Source organism: Crinia signifera, chromosome 1 (assembly GCF_055691185.1).
Source record: "Crinia signifera chromosome 1, ASM5569118v1, whole genome shotgun sequence".
Lineage (NCBI taxonomy): Eukaryota > Metazoa > Chordata > Amphibia > Anura > Myobatrachidae > Crinia > Crinia signifera.
The window spans coordinates 331,881,521-331,898,493 of NC_139217.1; the positions used below are offsets into that span (position 1 = coordinate 331,881,521).

The following is a 16,973-nucleotide window of genomic DNA, read 5'->3' on the forward strand; positions in this document are numbered from 1 at the left end:
CTCCGTCTACACTGCAGGTAGGCACCACAGTGTAAAAGGTGCAAATCCCAGATCCAACCTGGCCTGGATCCATGTTCCAAATGCCATGTCGGATCCGAGATTTTTGGTGTAAAAGAGGTATAAGTGTGTGTGTGTTCTGTGGGTTTGTGTGTGTTGTACTGTTTTTGGGTGTGTTGTAGTGTATATAGATGTGTGTTGTACTGCTTGTGGTGTGTTACGTATGTGTGTGTTGTGTGTATCTGTCCAATGTGTAAGTGTATGATTTGTGCTACGTATATATGTGTGTGTAGTGTGCTGTGTGTGCTACGTATATGGTATACTGTGTGTGTGATGTGTGTGTGTATAATGTGTACGTGTGTGATGTGTGGGCTATGTTTTTCCCCAATAATTCCCAATTGTTGAAAGTCTTCACCATAATGTTAGAATGTGTTTGCATTCATACTCAATGATAGCAATGAAATCAGGTGTGGTGTTGTTGCTTTGTCTTTCCCAGATCATCGATCTTTTTTCCAGATCATCAATTAAGGCAAATTGAACCTTGGTGTTTTTTAAATTTCTAAGCGAAATTTCCCAAAAACGGCTTCGAGGTGCACACCACCAGATCCAGAGGTACCTTGTTGCTGAAATTGGCGTCTCTGAGTGACATGGTGTGCCCGCAATGCAACAGACACGCACGCGCACACACACATGCACACACACTCTTCAACTTATTATATAGATGATTTTTCAGACTGTTAATAGAATGGGAGATTTACAATGAATTGGTTGACAGTCAAAAGGTCAAGCTAACATTCATTAGGTCGACTGCTACAAAAGATCAACAGTTAAAAAGGTCAACAGATGAAAGGTTGACTTTGCTTAAGTTCAACAGGTTTAAAAGGTCTACAAATGGTATTTGTGTTCTTCTCTTCTCATGTTTTCTCAACATCTGCTTGATTTACTATCCACATGGACATCTTTTGATTTGCAACCTTGCCCAAAGCATGGCAAGTGAAGCGAGCCTGTAAAGCAGTGTTTTTCAACCAGTGTGCCGTGGCACACTAGTGTGCCTTGAGCTGTTCTCAAGTGTGCCCCCACATCTAGAAATGCCCAAACCCATTTACAGCCACCACCGGTTCAAATGTTATTTACTGGTCTCTTCTTTTTATGTAAAGGGCCAATGTATTTTATTTTTGTTACCTGTGGGGACCAGTGTGATTGTTTTTAATGTGGGGGCCAATAGTTTTTTTTTTTTTCCCTGTGGTGGCCAATGTGTTTTGCCCTGTGGGGATCTTAGGGTGTGCCTTGGCAATTTTAAAGTCTTATTTAGTGTGCCGCAAGGTAAAAAGGTTGAAAATCACTGCTGTAAAGGTTCAAGATTATACTACAGGTGGCCAAAATTTGATCCAAAAAGCTTTAAAAAAGTGTCAACTACAGTATTTTTGTGTGTACTAGTTTTATGTTGACCTTTTGAACTAATCAACCATTTTTACCTGTCGATCCCAAGCACTGTTGACTTTTCATCTGCTAACCCTTTGTACATTTAACATTTTGTAAAAATTTGACTTAATGCATTTTCCATTTGGTGTTGACTTAATGACCATAACATTGTTGATCCATACCCTTTCAGATTTTAATAAAGAATTTAATGAACTTGCTGCAAATGACATTACAGGGAAAAATGTGCCTAGATCATTAACATCCCTACCGCCTCTAAGTTTGGCCTTACAAATGGTACAGATGCCTTGACAATGGTGTCAGAATTTGGGTAAAAATAAGAATTAAATTCCAGTATAAACACAACCCAGCAAATGATACTGTGGTAATGTGCCCTGGTGCTGGGGCAGCTCCCCCGCTCCCAGCACCGGAGCAGCAGCAGCGACACAGCTTCCCTAGTGCAGGGATCAGCCGTCTGATCCCAGTGCCTACAGTGCAGACAGTGAATCGGTGGCAGGGAGCGACAGAGCAGCAGCGGCGATGGGGAGCGAAGCAGTGTTTTGAAAGTTGTGTCAATTCAGCCACCAATCCAAAGTGCAACTCATGTCATTTTGAATCTACCACCATTCTAGAGCCAATCAGGTCTCCCGAATTTGGAGCCAACGGGAGACGGCCGCAGCTAGCCAATCAGCACCCACTGCGTGTACTCTGCGCTGCCCCTCGCATCTTACATCAAAAGAGAAGTCCGTCAGAGGAGGCAGAGCACAGGAGTGCTCCTGAAGACTGAAGATGGCGTGACAACAGGAAGTAGGCTGCGGCGGAGAAAAGAACAGCTCCGGCGGCTGCTGAAAAGGCCAGAAGATGCTGGGATCAAGAAAGAAGATCTCCAGTGCCTTCTGCAGGGGGAGAAGAAGTGGTGCCATGGCTGGCAAGGATGGGCCAGTGGTAGAAGAAAAGAAGATGGCGGCTCCTGGAGAGTCCAGCGGGGGTGGAATGCAAAAGATCTAACTAATCTCCCCCTGCGGCCACTCCCAACATCAGCTTGGCAGCCTGTGGCCACCTACCTCTCCTCCACTGGACCACTGGGTGTTCGGGAATTAGGCCCGTGGGCATAGTGAGGCCTGTGTGGCCTGCCTGCACTGTAGTCAGCCATTTATTTATCAGGCCCTCCTGGCCTGGGAGCCCATTATAGATTGGGCATTAGGCCCATTGGTACTTATGGTAGTTAGGCCCTCCTCGCCCAAGCCTCCCCCACCTTCGGGCACTAGGCCTGTGGCCCCAGATAGCCAGATACTAGGCCCATGGCCCCAGATAGCTGGGCGCTAGGCCTATGGCCCCAAATAGCCAGGTTCTAAGCCTGTGGCACTGAGCCAGATGCAAGGCCAGAGGCACTGTGAGGCAGCATATTGCTCAGTCCTATATATTCAGGTACTAGGTCTGTGGGTGTTATCCAGGCCCTTAGGCCTGCAGGTGAACAGGTAAGGGTCTAGGCCCAGGAATGTGATTTCTACATATTAGAGACTATCCCGTTGGTGGTTGGAGTAGGAGGTGGAAAAGTTGTGTGTCTGTCACCTCTCCAGGCCCCAAGTAGATAATGGGAAAATTTTGGGGTGTGTAAGAGCTGGCTAGCTCTAGGGACGGAGGTATAATAGGCAGCAGTATGAAAGGTGTTTCCGTCACTGTTTCGTGCACTGTGATTGTTATTATGTATGTTGTTTTCCGTGCAGAGTTTCCTTGGTTTTAGTACTCTTAGTTTGTGTTGCACCACACACATAGTTATTTTGAGGGCTATATGATGTAGTGAGTTAGTTGCGTGCCATACTAATGAGCGTTAGGCCCTGCACGGCGTTGTTTTTGTTGTTGTTGCTTCATTACAGGGATATCTTGGAGAAGGTGCAAGATTAGTGAAGGTGAGTGTCATCCTGTCCGTCCATCTTTGTGTGTCCGTCTCTGCCCATCTCCCATCCTTCTTCATTCAGGGTGTGCGTGGACCTTACATCACTCTGCAAGGTCAAGCTATTACTAGGTGCGTGAGTGCCAATAGGTGACGCTTTGGGTTCTGAGGCCGCTTGCTGAGGATGACACTCCCCTGGAGCCTGAAGCTTCCTTTTGTAGAGACACCGCAGGATGGAGGGCGCATTGGTCTGCACAAAGGAGGAACCAGACTCACCACCTCTCCTTCATCCTAGGTGTCCAGTTGCCAGAGTTTACCAGGACCGTGGTTTGTCACGGTCTGAAGGTGAGAGGGTGCAGTGACAGGATAGTGGTCAGGATACACCAGCACGGCAACAGACACCACACTGCATCGCCTGCACCCCTCTTACAATATTGCACCCTGTGTCACTGTTATTGTTGTTTTTATTTATTATTTTTTTTATAACTTTATTATTATTTTTAAAACAGCTAGAAAAACATAAGTAGAACAGATAATAAATTAATCAACACTTTTTGCCGTATACTCTACACAAGTGACAAGCAGTACTGCAAAAATACTTCCTTTATCAGAAAAGTGTAGGTTTAACAGTCAGGATTCTTGTAGTGTTGCAGCACAACACATACAGTATGGCCTGATTCAGGCCCATGCGCAATTGTCCAGAAATCGAAACTGTGAAAGCGTGCATGCGACAGTGCATGTGAGTGAACACTTAAATGGTGATCGACGGGAGGCAATGACGGGTTCCCACCTCACAATGTGCACCCCCCCCCCCCCCCCGAGAAATTTAGCAAAACTGCAACCAACTTTAAATAACCCTCATAGATTGCATGCATACGCACTATAGTGTGTAGGTGGGTGCACTGTGTAGTGTGTATGACAAACACTGACAATGCTGATCTCTGGAGATAAAATGGCAGCAGTCACCATTCCCAATTCCTAGACACCATTAAGTAAATAGTCCTGTATACTGTATGTATGTATGTATTTTATTACTAACAGTTATATGTTTATTAACAGTTTCTTATATAGCGCAGCAGATTCCATTGCACTTTACAATTGTAAACAGAGATAAAACAAACTGGGTAACAACAGACAGACTTGGAGGTAAGAGGGCCCTTCTGCAAGCTTACAATCTATAGGGACATAGGAGGGAAACACAAGGACAGGCACCAATAATAGCATAGCAGTCCCACCAAGTTGCAAGTCCAGAAGAATATAATACATAATATATATTACATAAATACATAATATATTATGTATATAAGTGTATGCTATATAATACATAAGTGCCTCAGAGTTATACGTGTGGAACTTAAATATGATAGGCTTGCCTGAAGAGGTGAGTTTTCAGGGAACACTTGAAAGTTTGGAGGCTAGCAGAGAGTCTTATTGTGTGTGAAAGGGCATTCCATAGGGGGGGGGGGGGCAGCATGATGAAAGTCCTGTAAATCACTGGTGACAACTCTGGGGTTTATAGATAAGTTAGATTTGGGTATCATCCACTTACAAGTGATACTGAAATCCGAAAGAGCTGATTAGTTTGCCAAGAGAGGTGGTATAGATTGAGAACAGCATAGGACTGAGCCTTGTGGAACTTTGAATGTATGTATGTACGTACAGTATGTATGCATGTACAGTATGATAGAAATCCTGTGTCTTCTCCAGTCCCACTCCCTATAGTACCTTACTGGCATTTGGATGGTTTGCTAATAAATACAAATATGTTTCTAACAAACTCTCTAGCCTCCAGCACCATCCAACACATTCTTCCTCTGCTCTCCAGTATAAAAATGGCTCCTTATTATGGGCAAAAGGACTTTTAGATGGAATTCAAAAAATGTGAGATTTGACTCCAATAAATTTTGCCTCGTTCTGGGATCTGAGTGTGACATGAAGACCAGTCTGAGGAAACAGAAACACTTGTATGTCCTATTAGTATGTCATGCTATACAGGTACAGATGGAGCACCCCTGGTTCGATCGCCAGCGCAGAGACGCTCCATCTGACTGGGACGCACGTGCATCTCACACGCACACGGGTCCCATTTCCCGGACGTCGCCGCTGCAGGTCCCTGCCTGTCTCCAATTCAGGGAGACAGGCAGGGATAGGGGGGACGGCGAGGGGCACCGGGGAAGGCGGCGGGGGAGGTGGTCTTCCCCGGTGCCCCTCGGGGCACGCGAGCGTCTCGTGCGCGCACACTCCTGGCGAGAGCCGGGCGCTGGTGGGGGCTGGCGATAGAATCAGCAGCCCCTGCAAGAAAGAGGCTGGCTCCATCTGTATGATAACTTGATTAAAGCTTTGAATCTAATTGCATTACTTTCCCGGCTCCTGATTGGCCGCTAGGCGGCCAATAGAATCATTCGGAGGAAAGGCGCGGAAGATGAACATCTCTGCGCCTCTCCAGTCCGTGAGCGGGTACCAGCCGGGAGCAGCGCGTCTGCCGGAGAGGATGCCGAGGTCGTCGCCGGGGACCAGGTGAGTAGGATTTCCTTCCTTAGGAACCCCTTTTGGACTACTTCGGATCCTGGACCCCGGAGACATCAGCCCTGGAGCCCCGGACCCCGGACCAGCCCCGGAACCAGGACCAAGGCCCCGGAACCGGACTCTTCTGTCCAGGAGCCCCGGACCCAGGATCCAGGGACCGACCTACCGGCTCAAGGTAGGTAAGTATCAGTGTGTGTGTTATGTGTGTATTAAACGTTTATTTTTCAGGGTGTCAGTGTGTTTTATTTAACTATTTTTTGTACTGTAGAACTACAAGTGCCAGCGGGCCCTTTAATGCCCCGCATGCTGGGACTTGTGGTTCTCCAAGTCCCAGCATGCGGGGTAGGCTTGCTGGGATTCATAGTTCTACAGTAGAAAACAATAGTTTTTTTCTATTTTTTACACTTTGCATCAGCCCGATGCCCACCGCCCAGGGGCATCGGGGACAGCCCTGGACTTTCAGCATGGGCTGGTAAGTCCTGGAGGGGGGGGACCCCTTCATTGGGGGGGTCCCCACTTCCCCAGGACCCCTGCCCATGCTGACCAGCCAGGGGGATAATGCTTTGGCCGCGGGACCTTATATAATAAGTGTCCCCCGGCTGTGGCATTACCCTGCTGGCTGGTTGGGTCTGGTGCTGGTTCTTAAAATACGTGGGATCCCTAGTCATTTTGTCCCCCGTATTTCGGGAACCAGCGCCGGACCTTGAGCCTGGTGCTGGTTTCATTAAATCAAGGGGACCCCTATTTGTCGGGGACCCTGATTTTATGTCACCAGCACCGGCTCAATGAGCCCAGGGCTGGTTATGCTCTGGCGGGGGACCCCGTGCTGTTTTTTTTTTTTTTTAAATTGCGATTTCCTGCAAACGTGCGATTTTCAGACCTGAAAATCGCACATTTTCAGGACTAAAGAAATCGCACCAAATCGCACCTATTCGCACTATTTGGCCCGTTTTTCGTATTTCATTAAATATGCGAAAAACGGGCCAATCTTGCGATTTTCAAAAGTGCGATGTGGTGCGATATAAAAACATGCGCATTTATCTCAATCCATTGAATGTCACCCCAAATTCCACATATTCCAACATGTGTATTTGGAGTAATAAAACATAAATATAATCCTACCTTGGAATGGTGACAGGTATAGAAAGAGAACCTTCCAACATATTTTAGGGCTGTGTATAGCTCAAGTGAGCTATTTCCCTAAATAGCCTGCAGCATTGGTTAATATTGCGGGCAGGTATATGTAATTTAGGTGTGTTTCGCGTTAATTAGCTGACCCCTTGCGGGAATACTAAGGTGGAAAGTCTAAGAGTGGTATGGAGCACTCTTTAGCGTCCGACTGTTTTTTGCCAAAAATGTCCCGTGCGCGGAGCGAGGTGGATGCACCTCCGTGCAGTTTGAGTACACACCCCGTGTATGCTCAGGTATATGCCCAGTTTTGCCCAAGTTTCTAGCCTCTCCCCTAAAACACCCACATTACGCCCACTTTGACCATGTGGACAGGAGCTTTTGATCAGAAAGGTCCATTCGCAAGTGGAGTGCTGTGGTCTGCGCAGCAGAAGAAAAAAATTGTGTGCTTCTGCGTGCTGTCGCATGCGCAGAAGAAAAAAACAGCGTACCGTCCGAACGCGGACAGGACCGCACCAACCATAATAAGGTCCATAGGCCAATCAAATATCAGTAATTATAATAATTAAACACCCCTTGCGCCTATAACGCCCCTTATGTTGATTTTACATTGTCTAAGCATCTTGTGACTTATTTTGTGATAATGACTATTATATAAAAAATATAACTGCTATAGTTTAATAGTTAATTTTTGTTTCCCTTATCTCAAGGACACTAGCTGACCACAGTTTATGCTTGACCAGCAGCTGGCTCTAATTTGCTTAAATATCAAAAATAAGTTTCATTACATTTTTTTAAATCATTCTTAAAGCAACAGTTTATTTTCTCATCTTCCCTTCTCAAAAAGCTGCTTCTTTATTTGATTTTACCTGAAAGATTTCAGCAAAGATGTGAATGAGGCAGTATATACCAGTATTTTGATAGTCCGTATAATGCAGTACATGTTTATTTACAGTTATTTTACATGCAGAGATGTGTAGGGTGATGTTTGACTATCAGGGAACATTTTTTGTGTTATTTGCATTGGACATTTTTTGTGTTGCTTGCATTGGTCATAAACTATGTAAAAATGTCTTTATATTTGTTAGTTACAACAGTTATAATGGCTAATGTATATGCTGACATTCAAACATTGATGTTTACTTTTCTGTTATTTCTATTTTTATTTTGTATTTTTTCATATCTGTCAGTATAATGGTTGTTTACTGATTTGTTGTGTAGTGTAAAGTTTGAATATCAATGAACCTGCAATATTTTTTGTGTTCGCATCAAACGTTCTGTCTTAAAGTAAACAAATATGTTCACAACAGTGAATTACAACAGTTATAACTTACTGTATGTGATATCGCTCAAACACTGATGTTTAATTTTATGTTATTTATAGTTTTAGTTATTTTTGCATTTATCCATTATGTTTGTCAGTATAAAATGTGTTTACTTAGAGTTATTGCTATAGAATTGTTTCAATATCAGGGAACTGGAATTATATGAGGCCCTTATTCTAGTTGGTGCGGATATGTCCGCGTGCGTTCGTTCCGCCGATGTTTTGTGTTTGCGCATGTGCAGAGGCATATCTGCGCATGTACGAAAGGGACATACGTCCAAATTCCGCATGAATTGTTTACACTACGAACAGGGGGAGGAGGAGGGGCATGAAGTGCTGTTTGGCCCCATTAACATATGCATACGCCCCGCGTTTCATGGGCGTTCCCATGAAAACGCTGGGCGTACGTATGGTAATGCGTCCGTGACGCACGTGTAGGGGGTGGACATATGACATTGCCGGATGTCAGCTGCCCGCCCAGATTCCTGCTTATGCACGGAGAAATGCCCGAGTGGTCTGAGCTCGCGGGAGCTGCCTGACCACTCGGTCTGCGACCATCGAATGATGAGGGAGGTTCCCAGAGATGGAGGAGGTGTATACATGAGAAATCCACTCGTGCTCCGTGCGGTCAGCGGCTTACCGCATTCGGACGGAGTGAGCGATCCGTACGAAAGGCGGGGTTTAGGACGCATGGTCCTGGCTGCATATTCGGCTCTGGCCGCACAGACCAAAATAAGGCCCTGAGATACAACAGCTATGATAGATAATGAAATCTGAAATTCAAATGCTGCTGGTTAGTTTTCTGTTATTTATAATATTATAATAATATGTCTGTAGTCATATATGCATATGTTTATCAGTATAAATAAAGGTTTTTTTTGTAAAGCCATAATGTACTGCCCAGGGGAGGCACTGCTAACGCTATGGGCCGGGGTGTGTGTGTGTGCTGACACTACTCACCAAGCTTCAGGTTCATCCTCCGCGCTTCCATCTGCTCCCTGGTGACGTCATCCGACAGCAACCAGCGGCCGCAACCTAGTCACAAAGTGCCGCATAGCCCAAAACAAATATGGCCGCCGCATATGTGCATATAATATATGCATGTATGTGGCGGCCATATTTGTTTTGGGCTATGCTGCCATTTGTGACCAGGCTGAGGCCACTTTTGCACATATAGGATGACGCCAGCGGCAGCCCTGGAAGCATGGTTGGTGGTCCAGCCAGAGGGAAATCTAGACCGGCCCACCAGGAAATGGCCCAGTTTCCCGGTGGGCCAATCCGCCTCTGGTACTGACCCAGGATCAATTTGAATGCAGCACTGCTTCTTCTTCACAGGCAGAAGTATCAAAATGCCAAGGTATATGATGAATTTTATTTTTGTTTAGAGCAATAGAGATCCAATGAAAAGGCCCTCATTTAGTAGTGAATGTTTGTGCATCTACTTGCACAGTTACACAATTATTGGAAAACTTTGCAGGACCCACTCTGTGCATGTGCAGAATGATTTTTTTGGTGTAACTCAACCTAAAAACACCATAGTATGTGTTTCCTTTGTGACTGTGTAATAATATAGAGCGCATTGTTCTGGCATGACCTATGAGCGGTCGATCCTTAGCCCTTTGAGTGCCAACATCTCTGTGAGAGATGTGCAAAATATCCACTAAAAATGCAGACATCACTCACATTTGTTATATGAATTCAAATAAAAAATGTTGTGTAAAAAATATTAATTTCCTATAGAAGATAAACATTACAGATCATTATGATGAATAAAAATATTTGTTTGCCAATTTTCACACCTTTTTCGACGAATTCTTTTGGCACTCAAAGGGTTAAAAGACAATTACAATACTAAATTCCTACTAAATGGCACACAGTGATCATACTGTATTTAATGGCAGAAAAATGGCAGATATTAATCGACTGAATGCCATGGGCTATGCCTTATCGCTATGTCCTAAGAAGTGGAATGAGAATAAGAACAATAGATCATAACTAATTTAATGCTGCTGTGAGACTCAAAAAGCTTTCAGAATTTTTAAGCCAATCAAATCAAAATTTCGACTTAGAAATGGGATGTATTACTTATATTTGAAATCATATAAACATGAAAAATATGTTATCAAACAATTTATCTTGGTTTTTAGTTTAAATCGTTACATGATTCCTTTATTAAATCAATTATGGATTTCTGGAAAATGATATGAATATGATGTAGGACATAACATGCTCAGAGTTTTCTAAAATGATACATTCTGGACAAAATTGTAACATTTCTAAAACAATCGAGGCAGATGTATTAAGCCCAGAGAGAGATAAACTGGAGATAAAGTGTAGATAAAGTGAAAGGAGATAAAGCACCAGCCAATCAACTCCCGACTGTCACGTTCAAATACAGTTCATTGGCTGGTGCTTTATCTCCTTTCACATTATCTCCAGTTTATCTCTTCTTCAGGCTTAATACATCTGCCTCATTGTTGGTATTTCTTTCAAATATCAAGCAAGTTTCCAGAAAACATGATTTACATTTTTCCTCGATAAAGCTCTTTGTTGGTTGACGCCTGATGGTAACAATCTCTGTATGATTTTTTTAGCAGACACTTTGAACTCTTTATTTCTTAAGCTGTAAATGATAGGATTTAATCCTGGTGTTACAACGGTGTAAAATACAGAGACAAATTTCTTTAGGTCAGAGGAATACTTTGAGTGAGGACCAACATACATAAATATCATGGTTCCATAGTAGATCAATACCACAGTAAGGTGAGCTCCACATGTGGAGAAAGTTCTACTCCGGCTATTGCTAGACTTCATTTGGAATATGGAGATCACAATAAACAAATAAGACACCAATGTCAGCAATAAAGAGGAAAAAAGAACAATAAGTGACAAAATAAAAATGGAGAGTTCTGTGGTGTAGATGTTACCACAGGATATGTCTAGGAGAGGGGGGATGTCACAAAAGAAGTGATTCACCTGTCGAGACTGGCAAAAATCTAACTGGCCAATAAGTAGAGCAGGAATCAATCCTGTGAGCACACCAGTTATCCAGGAGCCTGCAACTAGTTGGAAACATGTACTAGTGTCCATTAGGCTGGAATAATAAAGTGGTTTACAAATGGCCAAGTAGCGATCATAAGCCATAACTAAGAGTAAATAGCACTCAGTGGCTCCAAATGTAACAAAAAAAAAGAGTTGGGTCATACATCCAGCAAAAGTGATATGATTACTCTTCAGCAATAGGTTGGCTAGAAGTTTGGGTACGATTGTCATTGTGTACCATATCTCCAGAAAAGAGAGATTGGTGAGAAAAAAGTACATGGGTGTTTGAAGAGAGTAGTCTACTACAACGACAGTCATAATGATGAGATTACCAGAGACAGTTAGTAGAAAAGTAAGAAGAAAGGTAATGAACAGAAGAATGTTGGGTTCCGCTACACTTAAAAATCCCAGAATGGTAAAGTCAGTTCCACTAGTTTGGTTGGCAAATTGCATGGCACATCCATTCAAACACTACCTGTAAGAAAGAGGACCAGCAACTAAAGATAACATATTAGTCAGTTTTAAATGATTTACAATAACTAAATAAAGGTTTTCATATAACAGAGTCCTAGAAAACTACTAAGATATAGACAAGCATTGCAAATGCTGTTTTATTATACTAAGCACCTTTTATATGATTTAGGCCCAATTATACTGATAATTTCTTACCTTTACATCATAGGTGTGCGCATGGGGTGTACCTCAGGTGCACAGGCACACTCTAATGCCGGACACCCCTCATATGCCTATGAGGCACCACTAAGGCAGGCATTATTTGTTTGTCAGGAGTGAGAGTTTTTCTATTCCGCACAGAGTGCTCCTTTGTATAAATTGCAAAGTATTCACTTTCTATTTGTTCATTGGTTGTTATTTATCATTTTTAGACTGGAGTTGCTATACTTTTAATTCATTTGGTTCCTAATATAAGATGGTGCTACCTGTCTCTAAATTTGTTACATTGTAAAGAGCAAAAAAATGGCATAGTAGAGATATACTGTCAGGGTAGTGTCTCCTTTGCAATGTATCCAACTGATTGAAACTGGGGGCCTTATTCTGATTGACTCACAAGGCTGCAAAATTCGCAGCCTTGCAAGTCCATCAGACGCCGCCCGCACTGCAGCCCCCCCCCCCTCGCATGCCGTACCCCCCACATGGCTGCAAATGGATGATTTCCACAATCATCCGTTCGCAGGTGGGGAGAAATCATTCGACTGTCGCCGACAATCGAATGATCGAATGTCGCCGAACCGAAAGTTTGCTGTGGGTGCACGCACCATGTGTCTGCACATTTGCAGAAACGTGCCCGTGGGCCGTGCATGCACTAAACATCGGTCCTCCGTGCGAACGCACGGAAGACGGAAGGAATCAGAATAGGTTCTTAGATTTTAACATTTTACGTTTATTAGTATTAAGCTAAAATGAGTGTGAAAAACACACTCTATTTTTTAAACAATACAAGAATTATAGATGTGTGATAAAGATAGAAAAATGTGTTAAAAAATAGGGAGATATAGGCTGCTCTGATGATTATATGCTTGGTCTTGTTATTTCAATTTCTATGTACCCCTTTTATTGCTTTCATGGATATATTTGAACAAAGTGTGTTGGTAATAGATGTAACTATATTTATACTCTATGTCAGTGGTTCCCAAACTGTGCGCCGTGGCTCCCTGGGGTGCCTCGGGACACATGCAGGGGTGCCCTGGGTTGGTAGTCCAGGACCAACTAAAATTATTAATGGTTAATTATTTATAAGCAAAACCAGTGCTGGTGGCTGCCAATCATAAAATGTGTACAAACAGAAGCAATCCCTGCCCTTTTCCACATAACTGACCCTAAGAATAGCATATAAATCCAATCTAATTAAAATAAATTTGGCCTAGGGGTGCCGCGAAAAAAATTCTTATACTCTAGGGTGCCGTGATTAAAAAAACATTGGGAACCCCTGCTCTATGTGGTATTCCTTTTGATCCCTTGCTGGTTAGATTGTATAACTGTTCATTTTTTACAATTGCTCTTTATATTGGAGCAATATTATTTAGATACTGTTTCCTTTGGTCTGGGCTGTGTGCCAGTTCTTATGTGTGACAGTTAATTAGCTTTTTCCTTTTTCAATTACTTCTGTATTGTAATATTATACTTTAGATATTTTTAATTGGGCTGTGTGCCTGTTCTTAAATATAGCAATTGGATACTCTTTATTGTTCTCCAATTGCTGGTAACTAATTAAATTATTCTTGGATCTATGCTATTACTTATCCCAGGTATAGTACATGCTTTGGTACTTGTTTCCTAGAACGGCCACAATCGTGAGTGATCGTGGCTCTTAATTAAGGGACACGATCCTCACGATGTGGCCGATTTTTTACAATTTTTTCACTTTGATTGACAGAAATCGGGTCAATCGGTCGGTCGCGACCAATTAAAATCGGCCGCGATGCGACCGACCGATTGACCCGATTTTTCCATAGACTTCAATGTTAAAAAAACTTTTAACATTGAAATCGGGAGGATCGCGTCGGTCTTGTGCCATTATAATGGCACAAGATGAGATGGACTTGATTAAGTCCATCTCACATAGGGTAAAATGATAAAAAAGGTGAAATGGCCCAATATGACCCATTTCACATTTTTTATGTGCCCGCCATGACCCCACGATAGCCGTCAACCCGAAGCGTGGCGAGCGCAGCGAGCCCGCGAGGGGCGGCGGTGCGCGTCCTCCGACCTTTTCATTCCCCTACTATCCACTAGGGCGTGGAGTGAGAATAGAATAGAGTGGCGAGCGCAGCGAGCCACCGAGCCCGAAGCGTGGCGAGCGCAGCGAGCCCCGCGAGGGGACGCGTATACCTGTGAAGTTAGACGCGTCCCCTCGCGGGGCTCGCTGCGCTCGCCACGCTTCGGGCTCGGTGGCTCGCTGCGCTCGCCACACTATTCTATTCTCACTCCACGCCCTAGTGGATAGTAGGGGAATGAAAAGGTCGGAGGATGCGCACCGCCGCCCCTCGCGGGCTCGCTGCGCTCGCCACGCTTCGGGTTGACGTCTATCGTGGGGTCTAGCCCACTTAGTAACATTTGGGGGGGCAATTGAAACAAATCTGGGGAAAAAAAAAAAAAATCGGGTGAAAAATCGGTCGGTCGGATCGGTCGCATCGTATGCGACCAAATCGCATGCGATGCGATCGATCCGATTTTTTATCTTACGACCACAACGATCTAAATCGTTGTGGCCGTGCTAGGAAACAAGTACCCATGCTTTTTAATAACTCTTAACCTAGCAATCAATCGATCTTGTATTTATCCTGTATACCAGTGTTATAAGGTGGTTAGATTTTAATTTGCTTAATTGATTATGCTGTTTGTTATACTTCAATGCTTATACCACTTATACCCAACTTACAACATGTATTGCATTTAGATGTTGTTGTTTGTAAATCTCCTCTATTGTATTCATGGAAGTTCTGTGTGTCCTATAGTGTTTTACTTGGATGCACTCTGTTCCATGCTGGTGTCGGCATCTGTATTGCGCCTCATACAGCATGCAGTTGTTATAATTCTATTTCTATTTCTGTGCCACTTATATTAAATTCATTGGGGTCCAGTGATTTTTTTACCACAATTAGTTAAAGAGTTAAATTAATTAGGGCCCAGTCATTGCTACCACAATTAGTTCAACAGTATAACAGTTTACTCTGATGCCGGTGTCTATGTGTCGCCTTCGTGCAGCCTGGACACGCTGGTTTCTCTCTCACATCAGCGTGCGGTGTTGCTGCCGTGCACTGTCAGGGACAGATAGTACCATTTTATATTTGTTCAGCCACATCAGGGGTACATATTTTTATTATTTAGATATTCATAGCAAAACAGAGCAGTCCTATATTTGCTGGGGTTCCGTCTTCTTCAGGGCACTTGCCCTGAAGAAGCCGGAATCCTGGTGAAATGCGCATCGGCACATGATATAGGACTGCTCTGTTATGCTATGAATAACTAAATAATAAAAATTTGTACCCCTGATGTGGCCGAACTAATATAAAATGATACCATCTGTCTCTTACAGTGCACAGCAGTAACAAGTGAATTTAACTGTTAAACTAGTTGTGGTAAAAATTACTAGACCCCAATGAATTTAATATAAGTGGCACAGAAATAGAAATAGAATTATAACAACTGCATGCGGTATGAGGCGCAATACAGATGCCGACACCAGCATAGAACAGAGTGCATCCAAGTAAAACACTATAGGACACACAGAACTTCCATGAATTCAATAACGGAGATTTACAAACACAAATAAAACATCTACAGGAATACATGTTATAACGTTGGTTATAAGTGGTATAAGCATCGATTTATAATGAACAGCATCAATTAAGCAAAATAAAATATAACCACCTCATAATGCTGGTATACAGGATAAATACAAGATTGATTGATTGCTAGGTTAAGAGTTATTAAAAAGCATGTACCTGGGATAAGTAATAGCATAGATCCAAGAATAATTAAATTAGTTACCAGCAATTGGAGAACAACAAAGAGTACCCAATTGCTTTGTTTAAGAACAAGCACACAGCCAAGTTAAAAATATCTAAAGTATAATATTACAATACAGAAGTAATTGAAAAAGGAAAAAAGCTAATTAACTTCACACATAGGGGGTAGATTTATTAAGCTCGGTGAAGTGATAAACTGTCTGGTTTTTATCACCGGACAATCAGCTCCTACCTGTGAAGTTACAGCCTTGGTTTGAAACATGACTGGTAGGAGCTGATTGGATGGTGATAAAAACCAGACACTTTATCACTTAACCGGGCTTAATAAATCTACCCCATAAGAACTGGCACACAGCCCAGGCCAAAGGAAACAGTATCTAAATAATATCACTCAAATAACAAAAGCAATTGTAACAAATAAACAGTTATACAATCTAACCAGCAAGGGATCAAAAGGAATACCACATAGGGCATACATATAGATACAGTATATCTCTTACAACACACATTGTTAAAATCTCTCCATGAAATTAATATAAGGGGTACATAAAAATGTAAATAACAAGACCAAGCATATAATCATCAGAGCAGCCTATATCTCCCTATTTTATTTTTACACCTTTTTCTATCTTTATCACACATATATAATTCTTGTATTGTTTAAAAAAAAGAGAGTGTGTGTGCTCGCTTCGGCAGCACATATACTAAAATTGGAACGATACAGAGAAGATTAGCATGGCCCCTGCGCAAGGATGACACGCAAATTCGTGAAGCGTTCCATATTTTTTTCTTTTTGGTTAAAATTCCTTCTTGGAAACATAGGGCAGTATTCAATGTGAATACTGGCGACGTGCAGCGAATCCTGTTTAGGATTCGCTGCACATTCGCCACTGCTCGCTGCGTTCCGGAGCCTCGCCGGCTCCGGGATTCAACAAGTCAGGGGCTCGCTGCCCCTGACCGGCGAATTTGAGCTCCTGCGGCGGACGCCGCAGGGAGCCTGAGGACGGTGGCAGGCAGGGAGATTGAAGTCTCCCTGCCTGCCCCAGAACGTTTATGGGGGGCAGGTGGGCTCCCCGGGTGCCAGGCAGCACAGGCTGCCCCCCCGGGGGTGCCAGCAGGGGACCGGGTATATTCACTACACCCGATCATGCATATG

The 16,973-nt window shown here is 43.3% G+C and overlaps 1 protein-coding gene and 1 non-coding gene across 2 annotated transcripts; one reads left to right on the plus strand and one right to left on the minus strand.

Moving 5' to 3' along the window:
* Positions 1-10,784: 10,784 nt before the first annotated feature.
* Positions 10,785-11,783, minus strand: LOC146079870 (olfactory receptor 11L1-like). Its single transcript, XM_083186548.1, has one exon. The coding sequence runs from the start codon at positions 11,781-11,783 to the stop codon at positions 10,785-10,787; it is 999 nt and encodes a 332-aa protein (XP_083042674.1).
* A 4,714-nt stretch (positions 11,784-16,497) lies between these two features.
* LOC146045482 (U6 spliceosomal RNA) lies at positions 16,498-16,604 on the plus strand. Its single transcript, XR_014465448.1, has one exon. It is a non-coding gene; the product is annotated as a U6 spliceosomal RNA (small nuclear RNA).
* The last annotated feature ends 369 nt before the right edge of the window (positions 16,605-16,973 follow it).

Coding starts and splice junctions, on each gene's coding strand:
- LOC146079870 (XM_083186548.1), bottom strand. CDS start 11,783: ATGCAATTTGCCAACCAAACTAGTGGAACTGACTTTACCATTCTGGGA.